The 22,596-nt window shown below is 35.5% G+C and overlaps 1 protein-coding gene across 1 annotated transcript in view; it reads right to left on the bottom strand.

The window, feature by feature from the left end:
- Positions 1-22,596, bottom strand: part of PTPRZ1 (protein tyrosine phosphatase receptor type Z1) — a 164,867-nt gene that overhangs the window by 102,163 nt on the left and 40,108 nt on the right. Inside the window, exon 2 of the mRNA XM_007471315.1 lies at positions 10,559-10,624. Within this exon, the coding sequence (XP_007471377.1) occupies positions 10,559-10,624 (66 nt within the window). The remainder of the gene's footprint in view (positions 1-10,558; positions 10,625-22,596) is intronic.

Consider the following 22,596-nt stretch of genomic DNA (forward strand, 5'->3'; position numbering starts at 1 on the left):
CCTCACTTCTTAAAGGAGGCGCAGAGGTTCGGAATTCTGGCAAAACAGTGAAGAATGATTAGAATCAGAGAGACCTGCTTTTGAAAATGCTGGCACAGAATAAGGCAGGGGGAAAGATAATTATGGGGGGCAAACAGGATAGGTGGGCTGAAACGAATCACAAAAGTCACTCTATGGCACACTAAGGAGTCCATTTTTCATTTTGTAAGTGATGGGGATCAACTGGAGGGATTCAAACAGGAGAATAATATAATCACATCTGTACTTTAGAAAGAGAACAGTGTGTTGGATATTAATCTGGTACAAAACAAGTCCTGAGTATTACAGAAAATGGATCTGACTTTAATACCTTTATTGAGCACTTTATACGTACTGGGCACTGTTCTAAGTGCTATGAATATACTGACTCATTTAATCATTGCTGCGCCCTTTGAGGTAGGTACTATTATTAGCTCTTTTTTTTTGTTTTTTTTTTTCGCGGTACGCGGGCCTCTCACTGCTGTGGCCTCTCCCATTGTGGAGCACAGGCTCCGGATGCGCAGGCTCAGCGGCCATGGCTCACAGGCCCAGCCGCTCCGCGGCACGTGGGATCTTCCCCGACCGGGGCACGAACCCGTGTCCCCTGCATCGGCAGGCGGACTCTCAACCACTGTGCCACCAGGGAAGCCCATTATTAGCTCTTTTGACAGATGAAGAAATAAAAGAGGCACAGCCTATGGAGCCCACTCTGAAACTAAGCAGTTAGATAGTCTGACCCCGGACCCTGTTACTTATCAGACAAAATAGCAAAGGACACCCCACTAAAACCTGCTTCCTTAGACGATGATGAGGTTCATAATCTTTATCTCAGCTTGCACTCCCTGTGAAGTCATGTGACATGGTTAGTCCTGGCTCCTTGAAACCCTCTCTCATTTGGATTCTGTAAAACCCTCTCCCTCCCCCTGCCTTCCTAACATCCCCCTCTTTTGGTCTCTTTCACTAGTTCCAGTTCCCTTAGTTTACTAACTAAAACAGTGATGAAAAATCATGCTTAACATCCCTTAAACTAAAAATTTAAGTTATTGCCAATTAAAGTATGCTATAAATTTTATTATCTAGAATTTTGGATAGGATAGCAGTTAAACCAGAATTAATTCATGGGGCCCTAAGAATGTTCTCATCACATTCCTAGTTTTCTGTCCAGAGAGGAAGAGTAATAGAGAGGCTGGGGCATAGCGATCTCGATTTCTCTCTCACCCACAGCTTAGCACGGCTGCTCTCTTGGCCTGGAACAATCTTTCACCCATGTTGGCTTAGTTAGCTCCTACTTATGCTTTATCTCAATTTAAAATCCCTTTCTCTCGCTCTCGGGAGCCTCCCCTGAACCCCTCAAGCTCTGTAGGGGCCACAGACCTGTGTCACCACAGTCTACTGCTGGGGCATTTGTCACACTTTGCAATCTGTCGTTGGCATGTGATTGCTTCTGCATCCCCGGAACCCGGGAAAGTGTCTGGCTCATGTTATACATCCAGTAAGTATTGGTTCATTAAACTAATGATCTCAAAACTTTAAATTTCGCTTTGTCGAGGAGTATATAATAACATCCAGGTAGAAGGCAAGTCAAGAAGTGATAAGAACTCAACTCCTTCACATCCTAACACAGATTAACTGAACCTCAGAATCTCCTCAAGGATGTATGGGGCGCTATAGGCATGGGTGCAACTTTGGGAGTTTTAGAAAAGAAAACTATATGTTATTTATGAAAAAAGTGCTGCAAGCAGCTCTTACTTCCTAGAGATACTCATGAAATATGAAAGGAAACACACATGTAAAAAAGCTAGATTAGCCGTTAGTAGCTTAGAGATAATCCAGTTCAGCATGTGCCAACTTTTGAATGTGCTTTGATGCTGATTCTGGGTGGCTCTGCTATTGTTTCAATTTCCAGGTGGCAAAGGGCTATAAAATACAGCTTTTCCTGTTTTCCAATTCTTTAAGATTTATAGCTATTTTCTATAAATTCCAGCTATCATATACATTTCTATATAAATTTATTTAAATTATATATATATATTTAAGATATTTACATAAATATATTTATAGGTAAATATTTATAAATATAATACATTTATATTGTGCTTATACATACTTATGTTCATAAACATAAATACATTTATATATTTATACATAAATAAATCTGCACTTACATATAAATCATATATAATATGATTTTTCTTAAATGAACGTGTGTTATTTTTATAATGAGAAATAACTGACTTTCATTTTGGGGGAAAACATATACCAGATTGTTACTCTTTTTTTTTTTTTTTTTGCGGTATGCGGGCCTCTCACTGTTGTGGCCTCTCCTGTTGCGGAGCACAGGATCCGGACGCGCAGGCTCAGCGGCCATGGCTCACGGGCCCAGCTGCTCCGCGGCATGTGGGATCTTCCCGGACCGGGGCACGAACCCGTGTCCCCTGCATCGGCAGGCGGACTCTCAACCACTGCGCCACCAGGGAAGCCCCAGATCGTTACTCTTGATACTCATCAAGATAATGGCTCATTGACTTTGTCACTGGGAGAAATGACAGGAGCAGAGAAATGATCAGAAAGGCATCTACAGTCTTATCACACTCAGTCTCCTCAGCCCGGGTACGGTCTCCTCTTTCTCAAAAAAATTGTCATCAAAAATTAATCTGTTAAATTAGAGCTGGATAGCATCTTCTAAGGGACTAAAGTTTAGCCTAGGTAGACAAGAATCTGATTTTAAGTTCAAGGTTGCTGCTCCTTCCTAGAGACCGTCAGTCACCTCCCTGGCTATGGGCAGCTGCTGGATGGGACTGGATGCCTGCACTTTGGCTGGCTTGCCTGTGAGTCTGCCTGGGAACCCCCAGGGTGGTCTTCTCATTTCGGGCTCTTTGAGAAGGAGACCACAGTGGAGTTGCTTGAGCTCTTTGTTTCCAGGACAGTGCACACAGGCATTTAAAAGTGAGGGGGGCCTCTGGGTGCAGAGTAGCCCTGCAAACAGCCGGGAGCATCACATGGAACCTGGAAGCCGGTCCTACTGATGCCAGGCTCCACTCTGCACTCAACCTCTGCTGCCAGGTTTCTTCCTCAGTCAAGATAATTATTTCTCAGGGGTTCCCAACTGCCTCTCTCAGTCCTGGCTTCCTTCAAGCCCACCTCCCTAGGTTATTAGATACTACTCTGAATTTACCTCTAAATAGGGTTCAAGTTCGCTTCCCTCCCCATAGAACCCTAGGCACACACAGTTTGAGGAATGAATCTGGGCAGCTGTTAATTGTCCCAGAATATTCTGTGATTGTTAAGATGGTCCCTGCACAGTCTATAACAGGTTGGAGGCTGGTTTGCCAGAACCCACAAAGAACCTCTAAGATCCTCTGCATTCCAGCCAAGAAAAGTCCTAGCTCTGGCCCAAAGCATCCTTTACCTGAACAAAACATACTACATGGTTAAAACAGAGACCTGTATTCATAGGTAGCAGGATAGAGAGATAGCCATATAGATACATACATACATTCAATGGATAAAGGGGAAGAAAATCAGTCCTAAACATATCTGAATATATTTCAAACTAGTTTTTTGTATCAATAATTCCCTGCTTCAGTTAATAAGAAATCTTTCTGAATTGAAGAAATGAGTCATTTACATATTCTTCATCTTTTTGCTCTTTGAAAATCCTTGGTTTAAAGAGTCAGAGTTACGACGCAGAAAACAGGAAACTAGGTAAATAAGCCTTGCACTCAGCCTTTACTGATTCATAAAATAAGAAGGTGACATAGGTCAATTTAAAATAGTTGCAATGGTATTTTGCCTAAATGTTGAAAATATTTAAATGAATTTTGTGTGATTACATAAACTGTGGTCTGATCTTAGATTTTTTTTTTTAATTAATCATGTAATATTCTCTCTCGGTGTTTTTTGTTTGTTTGTTTGTTTTTGCTGAAAGATGAATTTTATGAACCAGGGCACTTCAGAGTAAACACAGAAAGTGAGATTAAAGGAGGTCCAGAAAAGGGAGGGAGAACAGTACACCCAGCCACTAAGCCCAGACATTTGAGCACAGATAGAAGGAGGAACAGCCAGATGTTCTCATCTTGAGCTGCTAAGGGACTTGTCCAATCCATTCAAGACTACCAAGTATAGTCAGCAGGGGTGGTTATGAGGCTGAGCTAGAGAATGTGTGCAATTTCAACTCTACTCATGGGGGAATACTACTGACATATTGTTTTACTCTTAGATACATTCAGCAATGATTATTTAATTGTAATGCTAATCTGTAGCCACACCTTTATTTTTTCAGTTCTATACTAAAGTGATAGTTGCAGAGAAATAAATTCTAAGTTTTAGATTATTTAACTGAACCTATTCAGCCTTTACAATGAGGCATGCTCTACTCATCACATTTAGCATAGGGAAAGTTTGCTCAGTCATACATCTTAGCTGAACTTTTAAAAATGTACAATGATAGGAAATACCTGTCTATAATATGCATTTAAACAACCCCCTCTAATCCTCTTGTGAGATTATCAGATACGCCCCGACTTGTTTAATCTGTTTGGGCTCAAGTTAAGACACTGCCATAATAATCACTTGGATTTGTGTAGGAAATCAAAGAGATTTCCTGCAACAATGTGAAACACTGATTTGATTCATGCACCATCAGGTAGGGCATTGTTAAAAACTATTTACTGAAAGAAAACTGAAATACAGAGCAGTTAAACAACCTGGTCAGTCTGAACGTTAGTGATGACCAGACAGCCTGACTCTACATGTCCTCGTACTCTGATTAGATGTCTGTGGCATCCTCTCACTGCAGCTTAGCAGGAACTCTACATTCTGACAGGTGAAAATGCAAAGCTGTGGTCCTTATCCAACTACCTTGCCCTTCTTAGCTAAAACTAAGAGAAGCAAGTTGAAAACCTTTTGTTTCAATATACGTGTTTAAACAATTAGCGAAATATGAATCGCATACAATAAGATGTGATAGTCTCCTGCCTCCTATGGCCCTCCATAGTCCCGTTCTTCAAGGGTAACCACTGCCAACAGGGTGGTGTCTATCTTTCCAGGCCTCTCTTCTATGCCCATATAAACATATAATATTTTACAAAAATGAGGTAATTCTATACATGGAGTTCTAGAACTTGCCTTTTCACTCTTAAGTTGGAAATGAGAAATGAACAGTCTGTTTTAGATAAGGAGTGATGATTCTGAGGAACACATAATATGTTAAAAATGCTTTCAGATTCTAGATGTAAAGAGAGGGCTGGGGCTTCCCTGGTGGCGCAGTGGTTGAGAGTCCGTCTGCCGATGCAGGGGACGCGGGTTCGTGCCCCGGTCTGGGAGGATCCCGCATGCCGCGGAGCGGCTGGGCCCGTGAGCCGTGGCCCAGTGAGCCGTGGCTGCTGGGCCTGCGCGTCCGGAGCCTGTGCTCCGCAGCGGGAGAGGCCACAGCATTGAGAGGCCCGCGTACCGCAAAAAAAAAAAAAAAAAAAGAGAGGTCTGGATGAGCCAGAAATCAGTCATTATTCAAGGTAGCTTCAAATTTTCTTTCTGAGTTACCTTTGGCCTACTTTCTCCTAGGTTAGAGAAGAAAAATTACTAAACCTAACTATGGTCCAAAAATAAATGCCAAACATCAAACCAGACAATACACAACCTTATATTATGGTTCTTTTGTTTTCCATAAGTAGCATCTTCTAGTCTATATATGTGTTGGAAATACTGTTTAGACAGGATACTCTATTTAGGGAAGCAGAAATCAATTCAGCGTTCAGAGACTTTCTCCTTCCAAGGTATTCAGTCAAGTGTCTAATTGTGACTCCTGTGTGGCCTTTCTAACTTGTATACAATGCAACCCTTTAACTAAAACTTTAAAGGTATCTGGGTTTAAGAACACTTGAGAATATATCAATACAAAATTTTCAATTTCAAGTTGTCTTAAGGTATGGTGAAAAAGAACCAACAGAATAATTTTTTTTCATTTTCAGGGAATGAAGACTACATTTCAATAGTGACTACTTCTAAGAACAGAGCAGTGAAAGTCCATTCATTTCTGATGATCTTATCATTGCTTGAAGGTGAAAAGGTCTAACAACTCAAACAGAAGGAAGATCTTAATCTCATGTGATCATTATGGGCTATGTGTTCATGATATTAAAAAAAGAAGACCAAATGACTTAGTTTTTTTTTTTTCATTGAATTGTCTTTGTTCAGGCATTGTTATAGAAAATTTAAGGTTAACAGAAAGAAACCTTATGTGAAACCTTCAGAAGAAACCTTTATGAAACCCTTACATGAAATGAAGTTACTAAGGAAAGAACTGGATTTTAGTGCTGACATTCCCAGATTTACAATTCATTCTTTCATTGCAGAGTGACAAATGAACTTTGCTCACCTTCTTGTAATAACTTTAAAAATGGGACTGGTGACTGTATTTACCAACCCTGCCATTTCTCAACATAATTATAGAATATATCCTGAATAGAAAAGTTGTTTATGACCTATGTTAAAAAAAACACACAACTGAAAGAGTAATACTTTCTCCTCCCGTTCCACCCTCTATTTCTCCAACCATTTGGTACCCAGCAGGGATTTTTATTGTTTCTTCACATATTACAATTGTGTGATCTTTCTTAAACAACCTTAGCTTAAATGATTCCATTTAAATCATGTTTGATGTGCCATATGATATTTTTAAATGGCTTATGGTAAAGCAATGAGCTCTCTTACAGACAGATGTTATGATGTTCTTAGTAATTTTTATGAATAGAATTCTATATATACAAACATTCAAGGGCCGGTCTTCTGAGATTGCAGCTAATCTGACAAGTAGCTCAACAAGATAAGCTGCTGTGAACAAAACTAGGCCTATGTGTGGTCAAAACCAATTTACTTCAGCCATTCATCAATTGCTTAAATTTAAGAATCTTAAAATTAATTTATCCTGAAATTTTACACAGTTAGCACATATAGTTTTTCATTTTCCAGGTGGAATAATAATCATAGAAATTGAAAAGGCTACTAACCTTTATCTACATTTGTGCTAAAAATAAAAAGAGATAATATACTTAATAGTGAATAATCCACATTTAAAATGCTTGGCTTTGGTGTGATTTGCTTGGGAGAGATATGTTTATTTAGATAAAGGCTTTAGTTTGTTTTCTTTTTGATGCTCTAGGAATTCAGACAAAATAATCAATCCACACTCAGCTTGAGCTAAGCAGCTATAAAATGTCCTCAGCTGAAACTCTTTCTAATCTCTTCCTAGGATCTTTTGGTAAGCTTCCACCCTCACCTCAACTCTGGAACATTCCCTTTTGAGCCGTACCGCCCCTCCTCCCATAGCAAATGACACTTTTTAATGAATCTATCCCTTTGATCACCAGACTGTCTCTTAAAGGAGCTAAAGCCAATAGGCCTTAAGTTATGAACAGGATGATGCAACTGGATTATAAAGCAAAGAACTGTGCATTGTTTGTGCATAGATCCATCCATGAAAGCCTGGCCACTCTTCAGGTGCCACATCTACATGCAATTAGCCCATTAAAAGGAAGAGCTCTGTGGCTGCCTCCTAAGATAGCAATATATGCATGGTGGTATTTGCCAGAAGCTACTGGTAAAACTGCCATCTTCTTGTCTTCTCCTGCCCTGAGGAGGCACCTTCAGGAACCTCAAGGACCCCAGGCTGCTGGAAACAGGTGGCATTACCCCTCATACACCTGCCCTTGCTTGGGGTGATGAGAACTGTAACCCTCTCTCTCCCTAGGCTACAGGTCCTCCATTTTCTGATTCTACGTTTAGGAAGAATGAAGGATGCATTAAAGCTTGTTTTTCATTTGTAAATATATGAGTTCTCTGTTTAAAAGTTCATCAGTTAAAGTAAAATAACCTGGTTTTAATTCCGCCTCAAACTAGGAAGGTAGATGTTAACAAAACTAACCAGCTGATTTTTATTCTATGAACATATTTATGTATCAAGTTTTCTACAACAGTTATATATTTTTCTTCTTGTTTAAGGATTGTTTTATTGTTAATATTATTTATAGCTCTAATATTATTTTAATAAGGTCAGACTAAAGGAAAGTATTTTTTCTCTTATGTTTAAATCCTTAAGTCCTTAAAAAAAACCTTAAATATAATTTAAAGATACTTAAAAGATACCTTTTACTCAAAATAACTTAGTTTAAAATCTTTAGGTTCTATGAGGTATGTATATAATAGAGAAAAATTGGTTCAGAGCCTGGAATTAAATCCAGAGAAACTAAGACACAAATTTATTCAAGTAGAATGTAACACACACTTTTACTGAAAACAAAAGTGAAATTGTTTAGGGTAAATAAATGGATTGTTCATTTTTTTATAGTACTTACTCAGGTGTACCCTTCTTATTCACTTAACCATTAATTACTTCAGGTAGTATTTATTTACCATATGTCCTCCCAAAATCCTAACCTAAACCCTGTTATTTGGGGTAATTTAAGAAATTAAGTAATTAGATAAAAGCAAATTAAAAATGGCATTTTACTTTTTGTCAAACAAGTTGATCAGATTTTTGAAATTAGTGTGAGTAAAAATGTGGGGAAATGGATAAATTAACACAATTTTCTAAAATTTGACCATATTTATTTGACCATATATATTAATATTAAAAACAACTCTCTTTTTGTTAAAGTCCATTTTTTTCTGAAAAAAAATTGCTCAAGTAAATAGAATTTGAGGATGTTCATTACATTAAGTACATAAGAGCAAAACATAAACAAAATTTTTAAAAAAGAATAATTGCTTTAAATAATTAAAAATGGCCTAGAATTATGGAGAATCTTTGTTTTTATATATTTCTCAAGATTAAAAAAATTAAAAATAATAAGGCAGAATTCATTAGATATATAGGTCATAGTTATAAATGGGTAAATTAAGAGCAAGTCTTTCTATACAATATCATACAGAACAACCACATGCCCAACTGCACAGTAATCCACAGGCTAGATATGCCTTAATTTGTTCAATTTTTCCTGCTTTGATGGATATCTTGATTATTTTCCATGTTCTAATTTAACTTATTTCATAGAAAAGGTGATACAAATGACTAATAAAAATTAAAATCCTGACTTCAACAGTAATCAAACAGAACCAATTAAAACAAAATGTCATTTTTTAAACATGTCAAATTGGTGAAGATTTTCAAAATGACAGTCATTAAATCCTGGTTTATTCAGTGGGGTAGTCACTTACTTATACTACATGTAAGCATATATATGCTCTCTAGAAAGCAATTAGGTCATGTGTATCAAGAATTTTGAAAGCATTTATTTCCTTCTACTCAATAATGGCATATCAAGGATTCTCTAATAAAAATGATAAAAATATAGACATATCTATTCATCTATTTGCCACCATTTCTTTTAACAGTGAATAGCTTGAATTGGATGATTAAAAATGAAACATTTATTCAATGGACTATTAAGTACCAGAATCAACAGTAATTGTCACTGCTCAAAACTAATTTCCAGAATAAATTGGATGTAAAACTCTATATAAAAAATATATAAACATAATATAATAAAAACTGGCCTGAAAAGAATATACCGAATTTTCTAGTGGATGTACCTGGTGGGAGTAAAAAATGATTTTTATGTTCTTCTTTGTGTTTGAATTTTTTCTTTTTAAGTTTCTACTTTTAAAGTAAGAATAAAAAAAGAAAGAAAATGCATGCCTTGCTACAAAATTCATCATGCTTCTGCCCTTCATCTATAAAATAAAGTCCAAATTGGCTAGGCTCTTGTTGAAGCCCTTTTAATTTGATCCTGACTTATCAACCCAATCTTATTTCTAATGAGTACCCAACTCTACTACTCAGCTTTATCTCAGATGGTCATGAGGCATGTCATGTTCCCTCTAGGTTCCATCCACGCTCATCTGATCAAGCCTAGAGCTTCTCTTCTTTCCTAAGGTTTCTGATCAGGATTTCTGGATGTAACTATTTTAAGCCAACTTCAGCTACACATGATGCTCAAAGCCACCTCTGGTAATCATACAAAATCACATTAGACCCTGATTCCAATTAACTCAGCACAGTAATTCAGAAGGAAACCCCTTTTGAAAGCAAGATTCCCCTCAATATTTGTTAATATTGATCATAACAATAACTGTGATCATAACAAAAATAGCAGCTAACATTTATTGAGAATTTTCCATTTACAAGGAGGCTCTGTGCCAACTCCATTTATCTCATTTAATGCTCAGAAAAATCCTCCATTTCACAGATGAAAAAACTGAACCTCAGTTAGGTTATGCATTTTTCCCAAGGAAACATAGCTAGTGTGGATCTGAGATTCAAATCTAGCTCTGTCTGAGATCAATATACTCTACACTACCAACTTGCTAATGGAAAATCACTAGAAATCATTTTGCGTATGATATATTTTTAGTGATTAATTGCACACCCATGTAGCTAAGTTAAAATGATGTGTGGAGCTACAAAGTTTTCTTTTACATATTAAAACAGATACAAAAACAATAAAATTTTCCATTGAATTTCATTATATTCTAATATATTTACCTGTATAGGACCAGCCAATCTCTTCAACAAGTTTTCTCTGTTGTCTGTAGTATCCATAAGCCCAATCTACAACCAAGAAAAACCAATTGATCAATGCATAGAAAAATATGTGTGCAAATTAAAAAAAATATAAGATGCCCAAAGCATCATTCATACCATAAATGGTCCTTGATTACTCTTTTATATGTCACCTTCCCAATGTCTCCTCCCAGTTCCAACTGCCACCATTACAGACTCCACTGTCCATGCGCTGGTAATTAGTGTGAGTTTTAGCAGGGCACATTTAAAAACTGCTAAAGTTCAGACAGAGACAAAGAAAATATTCTGTGAAAAGCGGGAGCAACCTAGAGGATTTCATCCCAAAGTGAGATTGGGGTCAGAAAGGACAGCTTGTCCTATCTTCAGACTTTTCTTACCATTCCCTAAGATGAATACTTGAAATCCTATAGATTAGAGATACTTCTAAGGTTACAACCCAAGTTTTATCTGTAAACGCTTCTAGGAGATCCAGAGGTTACCACGTTTTCAAAATTTACTTCCCTACAATGCAAAACAAAATTAGCTGCCTTGAAGAAATGGAAATTTAAATGTGTGTGTGTATGTTGGCTGGGAGAAAGGTTGTGTTAGATGGTGTAGGTGAATTTGTGTCTTGGAGGAACAGAGATGCCCGATGAGGTAATACAGTGGTGCGCTTGGAGTACCATAAAAGTAGTGGATGCTTCATGACTTAGAGATAGAGGCTCTATATCTTGAACATGGGACAAGGGGTTCAGAAAAGAAAATGGATGAAAGTCAAAGTCTCACTCCCCACAATTCAAAATTTTGCCTGGAGTCATTCCTGTACCCAAGAAACAGGGATGTTATGATTCATCCTCCTCCTTCCTGTGCCATTGTGCTATCGCTCCCTTTATCCCAGCCTGTGTTAACCCTAGTACTCCATTTCAGCTACACTGTGGGCAGAATAAATCTTTGTGAACTAGGTTTGGAACCTGATCAGTGTTGACAAAACTGTTTCTGTAGAAAAGGCTCCAGGAGTTCCCTGGTGGCTTCGTGGTTAGAATTCCTGGCTTTCACTGCTGTGGCCTGAGTTCAGTCCCTGCTTGGGAACTGAGATCCTGCAAGCTACATGACGTGGCCAAAAAAAAAAAAAAAAGAAAAAAGAAAGAGAAGAAAAGGCTACAAATAGCTAGTTTACAAATGAATGTGTGGAACATTACTTATTCATAAACTGGGGTTCTGTCAATATAGCTTTCATTTGAATGTGAGGATTTATTTATACCATACCATACCATATACATATATACATATTATATAAATAGATAGATAGATCTTTCTCATCAGCTGGGAAGACAGACTCTACTTCCTCTTATTCTCTCTACACAGGTATTTTTTCTTTATTGACAGCTCCCAATTTCAAGGAGGCAAATACCTCAAGGACATTTCAGAAATTATTTTTCTCTCCCATGTTATATACAATCTGATTAGAGCACGGTAATATATACTAAAATATTTTATAAAAACTTAAAAGCAGGCCAGCTTCCAGAAATACACATTCTGAATCCACAGATGATGCAAAACCAAAACCTAGCTTGGAGAAAAGAAAAAAAATTGTTTTAAAAATTTCACTACCCATAAATATAGGTAAATATTCTACTGGCTGTGGAGCACATTTCAACAAATATTTGTTTTTATAACAGCTTTACTGAAATGTGATTTAGACATCTTACAATTCACCCATGAAATTTAATGGCGTTTAGTATATTCACCGAATTGTGCAATCATCACTACAAACAATTTTATAACATCTTCATTATCCCAAAAAGAAACCCCATACCCTTTAGCTGCCACCCCCTACCCCACCTCTACCTTCACTAAGCTACTTTATCTCTATAGATTTGGATATTCTAGATATTTCTAAAAAACAGAATCACACAGTACATGGCCTTTTGTGACTGGCTTCTTTAACTTTGCATAATTAACATTTCCAAGGTTTATCCATGTTGCAGGATATATCAGTACCTCATTCCTTTTTATTGGCTAATAGTACTCTATTGTACGGTGACCAAGATGGCCTTAAAGTTCCCCTCAGCTTGACTAAACTTTAGACAGGCTACTTCCTAGCTCTAGGCTCTTGACCTCCCTTTTCTTCCAGCATTCAGTTTAGAAAACTTATAAATTTTCTCTCTATTCCTTTAAGATGTAAATCTTTTTTATTAGCCACATGCCAATTTTACAACTAGGACTATTCTTCTCAAGAATATGGGAATTGTCTCTCTGAAATGTAACCACTGAAGGAAATAAGCACCCTTATCTCCCATTTTCTGTGGGAGGGTAGGAACCTAACTTCCAGCAGGTGTCTCGCTCCAAGTTGCAAAAACTACCTCCTGTTGTAATGATATAGCTTATTTTTCCTTTGAATAGAGACAATTAGCAAACGCAGATGGCCTATGACTTCCTCTCATGTCCTGCATTACTTTTACACTGGGGCTCAACCAGGATCCTAAAAAACCTTACCCTCTGCCTCATCAGAATTGAGCTCAGACTTGATTCTGCCTTCTCTCCCCTACTGCAAGATCCTTGAAGAAAGTTTTCCTTGCCTGTTTAATTTTGTACGCTGTAATTTTTGTTTTGACGTTGGCTATGCCACATTTCTTTTATCCATTTATCAACTGAGGGATACTTGGGTTGTATCCTCTTTGGGGCTATCATGAATAATGCTGCTTTGAATATTCATGCACATATTTGCTTTTCTACTTAAAAAATAATCATTAGGTTCATAATTTATTTTTTAAATAGAGTTGTACCATAAAATGGTAGTCATTTAAGGTTAAATTCTGGGGACAAGTGTTTTTTCATGATCAAGGAATATATACAATTAGGGCCTCAAAGGTCATTTGATCCAGACTTTAACAGACTACAAAAAAATAATTCTTGTTTCAGAGATAAGGTAATTTTTCCCAAGGAAATGTCAGTGGTTTGTACAGGCAGAAAGTGACAAAAACGGAAACAATAATCCATGGCTTCTGCCTCGTACTCACTAAGTCTTCCACGATATCAAGGATTCCTAACAATCCTGAGCTATTGGTTACTCTCTTAAGTGCTCTGCCTGAGTAGGAACCTCTTCAAGAGAAACAAAATAAAACAAAACAATACACTGGGGTTGAACTTCACCAGCAGGAGATTTCGCCTTCCAATGCAGGGGGTGAGGGTTCGATCTCTGGTCGGGGAGCTAAGATCCCACATGCCATGGGGCCAAAAAACCAGAACATAAGAAAAATGGAAGCAATAGAGTAACAAATTCAACACATATTTTTAAAATGGTCCACATCCAAAATAAAAAAAATTGTAGAGAATTGACTGTATACCTAATCTGACCTGGCCATCAGTTGGAATTTTCCTCTGAAACTTTGCACTGACCACAGGGACAAGATTTGTTGTCATCTTTTATGTTTTGAATATAAATATTTTTAAAATGTAAAGACATTTTTGTCATATAAGTGCATTTTGATGATTTCAGAAGATCAAATACCACACAAAACCTACATTGAACAAGTATTCTGTTGAAACAGATAAAACACTAAGCTCTTGTTTTACTGATTCAGGCTAAAGGATGACAGCAAAATATCAGCAGATTTAGCTCTCCTTGTAGAGCTTTATTGCTACACAATCAGCATTTGTCCTTGGTTTTTAATTACTAACGTTAAGAAAGCTTTTTTCAATACAAGATTCCCAGGTGTTGGTAGCTCTCTTCAGTTCCTTTTTGTATTGTTCCCTTAATTATTACTTCAAATAATCGGTTACACATTCATATGCTAATTACATAGTCCTTGGGCGTGAGAGAGTACCCCACTTTTAAAATTCTACTTAGAGATCTGATAGATGAGATGTGATAGCTCCAATGAACAAGAAAAAAAGAATCTAGGTTCACTTTTTTTGTTGCATTATATACTTTGAAAACCAGTAAATCCTATATAAAGTAGAATCTATCAAAGTGCTTACACATTTTAAAATCAATTAAAATAATGAAATATAGAAATTTTTTGTTTCTGTGGATTTTAGTTTCTTTAGTTTTTATATTTCGTTTCTCTCTGTTCAAAAGTATTTTCCAGGTCTGCTTCAGTGTGAGTGTTTTGTAGGGATAAAACTAAGAAATAAACTTCAGGAATGAATTGTACACATGATACACAATAAGAACATATACATCAGTATATCTTTTTAAAAGGTAACTCTAAAATTTGTCCTGAAAAATTATTCTTCATGAAGTGTTTACCAAAGTTGAGAGAAATTTGGTTTATACTATTTTAGTTAACCTTAAATGTCTCTGTTTCAATCTATTCCATCCTGTACTTACCTTGAGCACCTACTTATTTGCAAACATGTATATGCCACATATTCCTTTATTTTTCTTTACACTCAAATGGAAACCAAAGTTTTGATAACCACCACATGGATGATGTAGATAAATTTAGCATTTTTTTGCTCATGCTTTTTAAACCAAAAAAAAAAAAAATCATCTTGCTCATTTTCTACTAAAAATATCATTATAAATATTTTGAATTAAACAAATGCCTCTGATTTTGCCCTAAATGCCTAAAGAAAGTCTCTGCTTTATGTTGATCAACAATTCATCACCTGTATTCTACCAGCAGTGCTCTGACAAAATACACACACACACACATTTTAATGCTATTAAGATGCCAAATATATGACAGAGAAGAAATAGAGTGGTCCTCAGAAAAAGTAATTTCAGGTAGAAAATAGCCAGTTATAAATTTGAAGACTGGGATCCTAAAACTAGATTTCTCAAAGTAGACTTTTCCAAGATAAATGATATTTGCATATTTCACATCCTTTAAAAATATCACTAAGGAACTTCAGAGGAGGGGAAAAGGAAGTCAGTTGATGGAAGAAATCTGGAAAGGCAGAGAAGAAGGAACAGAATTATAGATGAATCTTTAAAGCCTTTGAGTATAGACTTTGATTGAGGGAAGATTTGGGGAGAGGGTCTAAAATGTCTCAGGTATAAATAAAGAGATGAACTATTATTAATATAAAAAGGGCATTGGGCAAATCATGGAATCAAAGAACTGGGAAGCCAGCTGGGCTCTCCGATAGGGTCTGTGTAGGTCACTAGGGATTTACTAGGGACTTGGTTATGGCTCTCCATGATACAAGGGTCACATCAATCTTCACTTTTTGTTTTCATCCTATTCTCTCATCTAGATTTCTTTTTCAAGCGCGAAAGAGGTAATCTGCTGAGCTGACTGAAAAAGTGTTGAATACATTTTGTATACTGAGTATATTTTAAAGAAAAATAGTAAATAAATAAACCCACAAACAAACAAATATTTCTAATTGAAGTGAAAGAGGTGGCGGGGGGTGAGAGAAGAAAGGTAAGTGGCTGGTGACCACTTAGAGAACGTGGAAAACCCTGGAAACAGACTAGTATTGTCAGAGTGATTATTATCATCCTCTAAATCATTTGACAGTCAGACATGCATAAGGCTGAAGTGGCAGTGATAAAAAAGGTTGATGGTTACTGTAGTCGTAACTATCAATTACTGAAAACAAAATAATAGCAGTCCCCTCTCAGAGAAGAAAAAAATAAAATCAGAAATGAGTTCCTTTAAGGAGAGAATCAGCTTTTGATTAATGAACACCTGTGAACACATCATCTGGCTACAAAAGTCCTTTATTTCTTCAGATACTCTATTGTAAATATCTTTGTTTGATAAGAAAGCTGAGTTTATGACCCAAGTGATCTAAACCAAAACTTTGATTAGCCAACTGAGGCAAACTTTCCAAGTAAAATGAAATCTGCCCATGAGTATAGTATAGAGTCTATAATATCATACATGGCAGGTTTTATACGTGCATTTTCCTGTCATTCAGTGTTTGCTGTCAAATTGTGTTAGCACATACCTCATCTTTACCTATCTGGAATATAAACTTGTATCCAGTATATATGCAAAGACATTTGTGAAACATAATGTAGTTAATTATGGTAATTCAGATAATAGGCTTATTTAGGATATATTTATAGTTCAAACACTATACTTACTGTTAATCACTTCAGATGTAACTTTAAAAAACACACATATATTATTTTCCCCCAAACCATTTGTCTTCCAATTTCAACTGCTTTCCAGGGTTAGAAAAAAAGAATACCATTAGTTTTCTCTCCTCTGCAGAGGTTTAAAAATGTAAGTACTTTTTACAGTTTCAAAACTTAAATTGCAACTTATCACCAAATACGAGGGCACATGAATTCATACTGTTAAAGATAGGAATTCTGGAAAAATGAGTTATTAGAGTACAGGTGACCTCTTTATTTAATGATAAGGTTAAAGAGATGAAAAAGTAGATCCTTGAGGCACTATACTAAAAAAAATCGAATGGTAAAACTGTAAAAGGAGATGGAAAGATTGAACATAAGGGATAAGGGATAAGGTAAAGAAGAGGGAGCCATTTCTTCCATATGCTTGTTTTGGTTGTCAGGCATCCAATGAAATACATATTTCTCATAGGACTTAGGGAAGAGTTTGGAGGTGAGCAATTAGGTCTTATTGTTCCTTAGACACTGAGGACTGTGTATGCTTTCCCAGAGAGAGTTTGTACCTTGGCAATATGTCTACCAAACCTATTCAATGAAAGCTCAAAATATTCACAGGCTTGTCTTGGAAAGTCAACAGAGTATTTTCTTACACTTACATAAATGCGTTTAATCTAATGTGATTTATCTACATTTATAAAGTTGAGGTATTTACTGTTGAAAATACGTTCATAATTTTATCTTTATCACAGAAGTAATAATACCTGTTTCAGATAAATTAAAAAAATAAAGATAAGCAACATAATTTTAAAAATCACCTATAATCCCATCTCCTACAGAAACTAGTATTTACAATTTCACGCATGTATATATATTTTTCTAGGCGTTATACTATGCAATGTAATAATTTTATACTTTACATTAATTGAATTACACTATTTCATTATTTGGTGACTTGCTTTTTCTACATAATAATAAATCACTTCCCAAGTAATAAATATGGTTTTATAGCACCATAATAGTTCACCTGAAGCATTCTTCTACTTTTTGGATATTAAAATAAAAAGTTGATTTAGCTTTGGAAAATTTATTCCTTGGGCTTAAATGACATGAGTGATGAAATTAAGCTACTTTGAACTTTCTGTATAAAATAAAGTCTGTAGGAAATTAACTGCCACTTATTTTCCCCTGTCAATCTTCTTTTACAACACCAAGAAAACACTAAAATGGAAGAAACTCATTGTTATTGTACACAGTGCTACAAACATTATAGCTACCTTGTTTCCATAACTAACAGTGAATTTATTCTGCCTTCAGAGAAAAGTTCAATTGTTGATGGAACAGTGATAATGGGAGCAGAGATAGAAATAACATGTGTAAAAATAACTATTAGAAGAAGCTAAAAATAATATTAAAAGCGGGAAAAGAACCAAATCTGTATAAGAAAAGCATATGAAAGTGGGAAGAAAGCATGGAATTCATCAAATTACAAAATATAATGTGTTATTATATTTGTGTTATGTATTATTATTATATTATGCCATTATATACTTTTATATTATTATCTGTACAATAATAATGTGTTATTATTCAACAATCTAAATAATGGTTCTGTTGTGAAGTCTTATGCCCGTGCGCTCTTACTGAAATCAGGTGTAGAGCAAGAACTCCTGCTATGTTGCCTTAGGATTAGGATTGGTCGGGAAATTCTGGACAATTGACATCTTAAAATAGCCAAGTAGAAAAAAAAAAGAAATAGCCAAGTAGAGAATACAATGGGATTCCATTCACATCTACCATGAAAAAAAAGCATAAAACACCAAGAATTGCATAAATAAAGAGATGAACTATTATTAATATAAAAAATGTGAATTAAGAGACCTACTACATTGTTAAATGGGAACATTGAATTTGGGTAAATTATCAGCTGTTTCCATATTAATAAACAGTTCGGGTCTCAATGGGGTATTTTTAACTGACAAATTATTCTAAAGTTCACTTAGAAATATAAAGGGAAAATAATAATTGATAAGAAAATGGGAGAAATAATGGGGGCTTGGTTAACCAGTTACTAAAAGATAAATTGGGGCTTCCCGGGTGGCGCAGTGGTTGAGAGTCTGTCTGCCGATGCAGGGGACACGGGTTCGTGCCCCGGTCCGGGAAGATCCCACATGCTGCGGAGCGGCTAGGCCCGTGAGCCATGGCTGCTAAGCCTGCGCGTCCGGAGCCTGTGCTCCGCAACAGGAGAGGCCACAACAGTGAGAGGCCCGCGTACCACCAAAAAAAAAAAAAAACAAAAAGTATAAAAGATAAATTGACAGGCTGATCAATAGAACAAAGCATATGGCACTAAAATTGGACTCAGTATAGATACAAGTTTAATTCATGATAAAGAAACATCAGATAAGAAAAGTATGAAAGTTCAACCCATATTGGGAACACTGGCTTTTTGGAAAAAGAAGTTAAATCACACTTCACACATAGACCAGACCAAAATACATTTCAAGTGGATTAAAGAATGATTTAAAAAGGTTATACAAAAACTATTAAAAAATGTAAATGAATATTTAATTTATTATAAGATGGGGAAGGCCTTTCAAAACAGGGAAAAATAAATCATAAAGAAATAGTCACAGCTTTGATTATATAACATTCAAAACTTGTAGAAAAATGTTTAGCGAAATGCAAATTACAAATATTAAACTACTGGTAACTGCTAAAACACATTGAACAAATATAATGATAGATTTCAAACATATAAAATTCTTACAAATCAATAAAGGCAAATATATGAACAGAGAAGTTATGCTTTTTTTTTTTTTTGCGGTACACGGGCCTCTCACTGTTGTGGCCTCTCCCGTTGTGGAGCACGTTTTTAAAATGCAAATAATAACGCTATAAAGAACCATTAGACTTCAGTAGGTATAAAAGAAACAGAAATTAAAATAACACCGAGATATCATTTTTCCAGCTATCAAATTGTCAAAGGTATATAATTTTAATTTTTTAAATATTCAATGATGCCCAAAATATCTTAAGATGTTCTTTTACGTACAGGTGGAAGTATGAACTAGTATAAACTTTATGGAAAGTAAGCTGGCAAGAGTTAACAAGATTCTTAAAATACTTCATATTCTTTGAGACAGTAATTCCATTCCAAGGAATATATTTTAAAAGATTAACAGAGATGAGAACAAAGTGCCAGGTACCAAGATGTTTACAGCACTGAAACTAACAGTGAACAATTGGAAAATATGTTAATGTTCAGAAAGTGGGGGAAATTTAAATGTTCATAATGTGAAATGATGTAAATCCATTAAAATTAAGTTTCAAAAAATTTGATGTGAAGAAATGTACATAGTATAAAACATTATCAAGTTATGGTGCAATTTTGAGAATATCACATAATATTCAGAAATGTAAATTTCCTCATGCGGTGCCATGGGGAGTGATTTTTACTTTTTTATATGTTCTTATGCTTTCCATGTATTTTATGAGTTTGAATGAGTGAATATTTTAAAAAAATTTAAAGTGTATATGCACTTCTGAAACAATATCTCTGATTCTACAGCCAAATAGGTTAGAGACAAATATATAACTATGTTTTGAAGACTGGGTAAAAAAAATGCTTGAAACCCATTTTTCACTGCTTATTTTGGATTTTACAATAAAATCTTCTCCTTACTCACAAGAGCCTGCATGCATTAGCTAGTGTTAACCGCATGTTTAAGTTAAGTTTAGGAAATCATAGCCAAGTCTACACATGGCAAGCAATCTGAGCACTTCAGCTATCAAGAAAACTAAAAACAAGAGCCACAGCAAAACAACAATGCAGTAACTCGCAGATCATCTTATTGGCCATAATGATCACGTTGACTGGATCATTTATTTTTGAGTAGATCTTGAAACAGCCTTATTTTAATTTGTGTCTTACTTCTAATAATACCTTTCACTTACATAAAATTATGCCCAAACATAAGAATCTATCCATTAAGTGGGAAAATCTGGCAACTTGGAGATGGCAACCTCTTCAGAAATAGGTGTGGATCATATGTTAAAACTGCTGCTAGTGTGTTGACTGATTCACCATGTAGTTATGTCTGGGCAAGGCAGAAAGATTTTCTTGACTTCTTTCCAGAATATTGACTAAAAATTCATTTTTGTCACGTTTTTCATTTTTATCTTTTTTCTAGAAAAATGGAAAGCTTTTATTCATAAGAAGCGTATTCATTATAATAAAAGAAATATTTTCAATGGATTTTTAATGATTTAAAATATTTTTGATATTTAAAATATTTTTGATATTGTAATGATTTAAAATATTTTTGTTAATATATTTTATAGACTTAGTAAGCCACATTAAATCTGCTTAGGCTTGGGCAACATTTCAAAAAGAAACCACAGTGAGCACACTGTAGACCTACCTAATTTAAACTATAAACATATATGAATATTTTGTGCCTCTTTTCACTAATTCTTAGGGTTAGAAATATTGACCTTCCCTCTGAGTCCTGACCTTGGACGAGTCACATGTCTTTGCTTGTATTTCTACAATTGTAAAATAGAAAAAGGTATCTCCTGTTTATTAACAAGATGCTACAACAAAAGATATGGCATATATTAAACCATTTTGAGTTCTTTGTAAAAAATGTGTTTTTCAACTCACATCATTTCCTGAATTTATTTTTCAAGTATTTAGCTTTTCCTTTCAATAATGAACCAAAAAAAAAAAAAAAAAGTGACATATCATGAGCACAGCATGTTAGCATGTGCTTGTTCAGTCACAAAATTATTCATTTGTTTACTGTTGCTGTTTGATTTGTAGCCTAAAGTATTCTTTAGTCTTAAAGGTAAGTATGGACACAGTGCACATAGAAAATACAAAACCTTGTATTCAAATGTAGAACTGAGTCCCACAAGAACAATGTGAACACTGAAAATTAAATAATATTTAATTTTAATTAAACTTAAAGGGGCTATCCTTATCTAATTTCCTAGCTATATTCCAAAATGAATACATTTTAAAAAGCAGGATTTTTACAACATTCATGCTTTCTTTGTTTCAGAAGGACTTAAGGGGGTTTAAGATCATTATTTATTTAAAAGTTCCCATTGTTTACATTTTAAAGAAGTTCCTCATTTTAGAGCCACTTTCCCCACTAGCAATTTTAAAGAATTAAATGCTTTGATGACATCCTTAATTAGTTGGCTTTCCACTGTTAACAAGCACCTACCAATATTAGTCACTGATTTTGCTCTTAATTGTATAAAAATGATTACATCTATTGCTTTATTGATACAGATGTTTCATTGCCACCAGACTACCAAGAGATAATTATTATTCATCATCTTATCTTGCTCTGTTATAAAATGTATTTGAAGTAAGTGGAAACTGCTCAAACCCTATTGGCTCAATTGATTGGTACAGTACAGGATGCTCCATCTGGCTAGCAGAATCGTTTTATTTGATTTCCTCTGCTTGATACTTTTATGCATCCCGCCTCCCCAGCCCTATTCCCCCCACAATGCCTCTACTCTTTGCAAAGCACCCCAGTTGTACTCTCTTATCTTTCTACTGTAGATGTATACATTCTCCATGGAACTTGGTGGCTCCATAATACTCATTCTGTGAACCAACATCAGTTCAATCATCAATCACAACACACTTATCTTCAAGTCTTGCATTGGTGTCTGATCCTGACCAAAGACAGCACTGGGTCTTACTGGCCCACTGTTGCAAAAGTTTTTCCTAACTTCTGCCTGAAACTTGAAAGCTCTCTGCAGTGGCAGATGCTCAAAGATGCTCATTAGGTTGCCTCGACAATCCAGGTTTATTGCACTCAGAGGAACGGTACCTAAAAAGCATTCCTGTTCAGTACATAATTAATAGCCTTAGAGAATAGTGCTCATTAGTTACTTTTTACACACAATCACAAATGGTTGGCCAGGGGTTGGATATTTTTATTTTGGAATAGTTAACTCAATT

Source organism: Lipotes vexillifer, unplaced genomic scaffold, assembly GCF_000442215.2.
Source record: "Lipotes vexillifer unplaced genomic scaffold, Lipotes_vexillifer_v1.1 scaffold618, whole genome shotgun sequence".
Taxonomy (NCBI): Eukaryota; Metazoa; Chordata; class Mammalia; order Artiodactyla; family Lipotidae; genus Lipotes; species Lipotes vexillifer.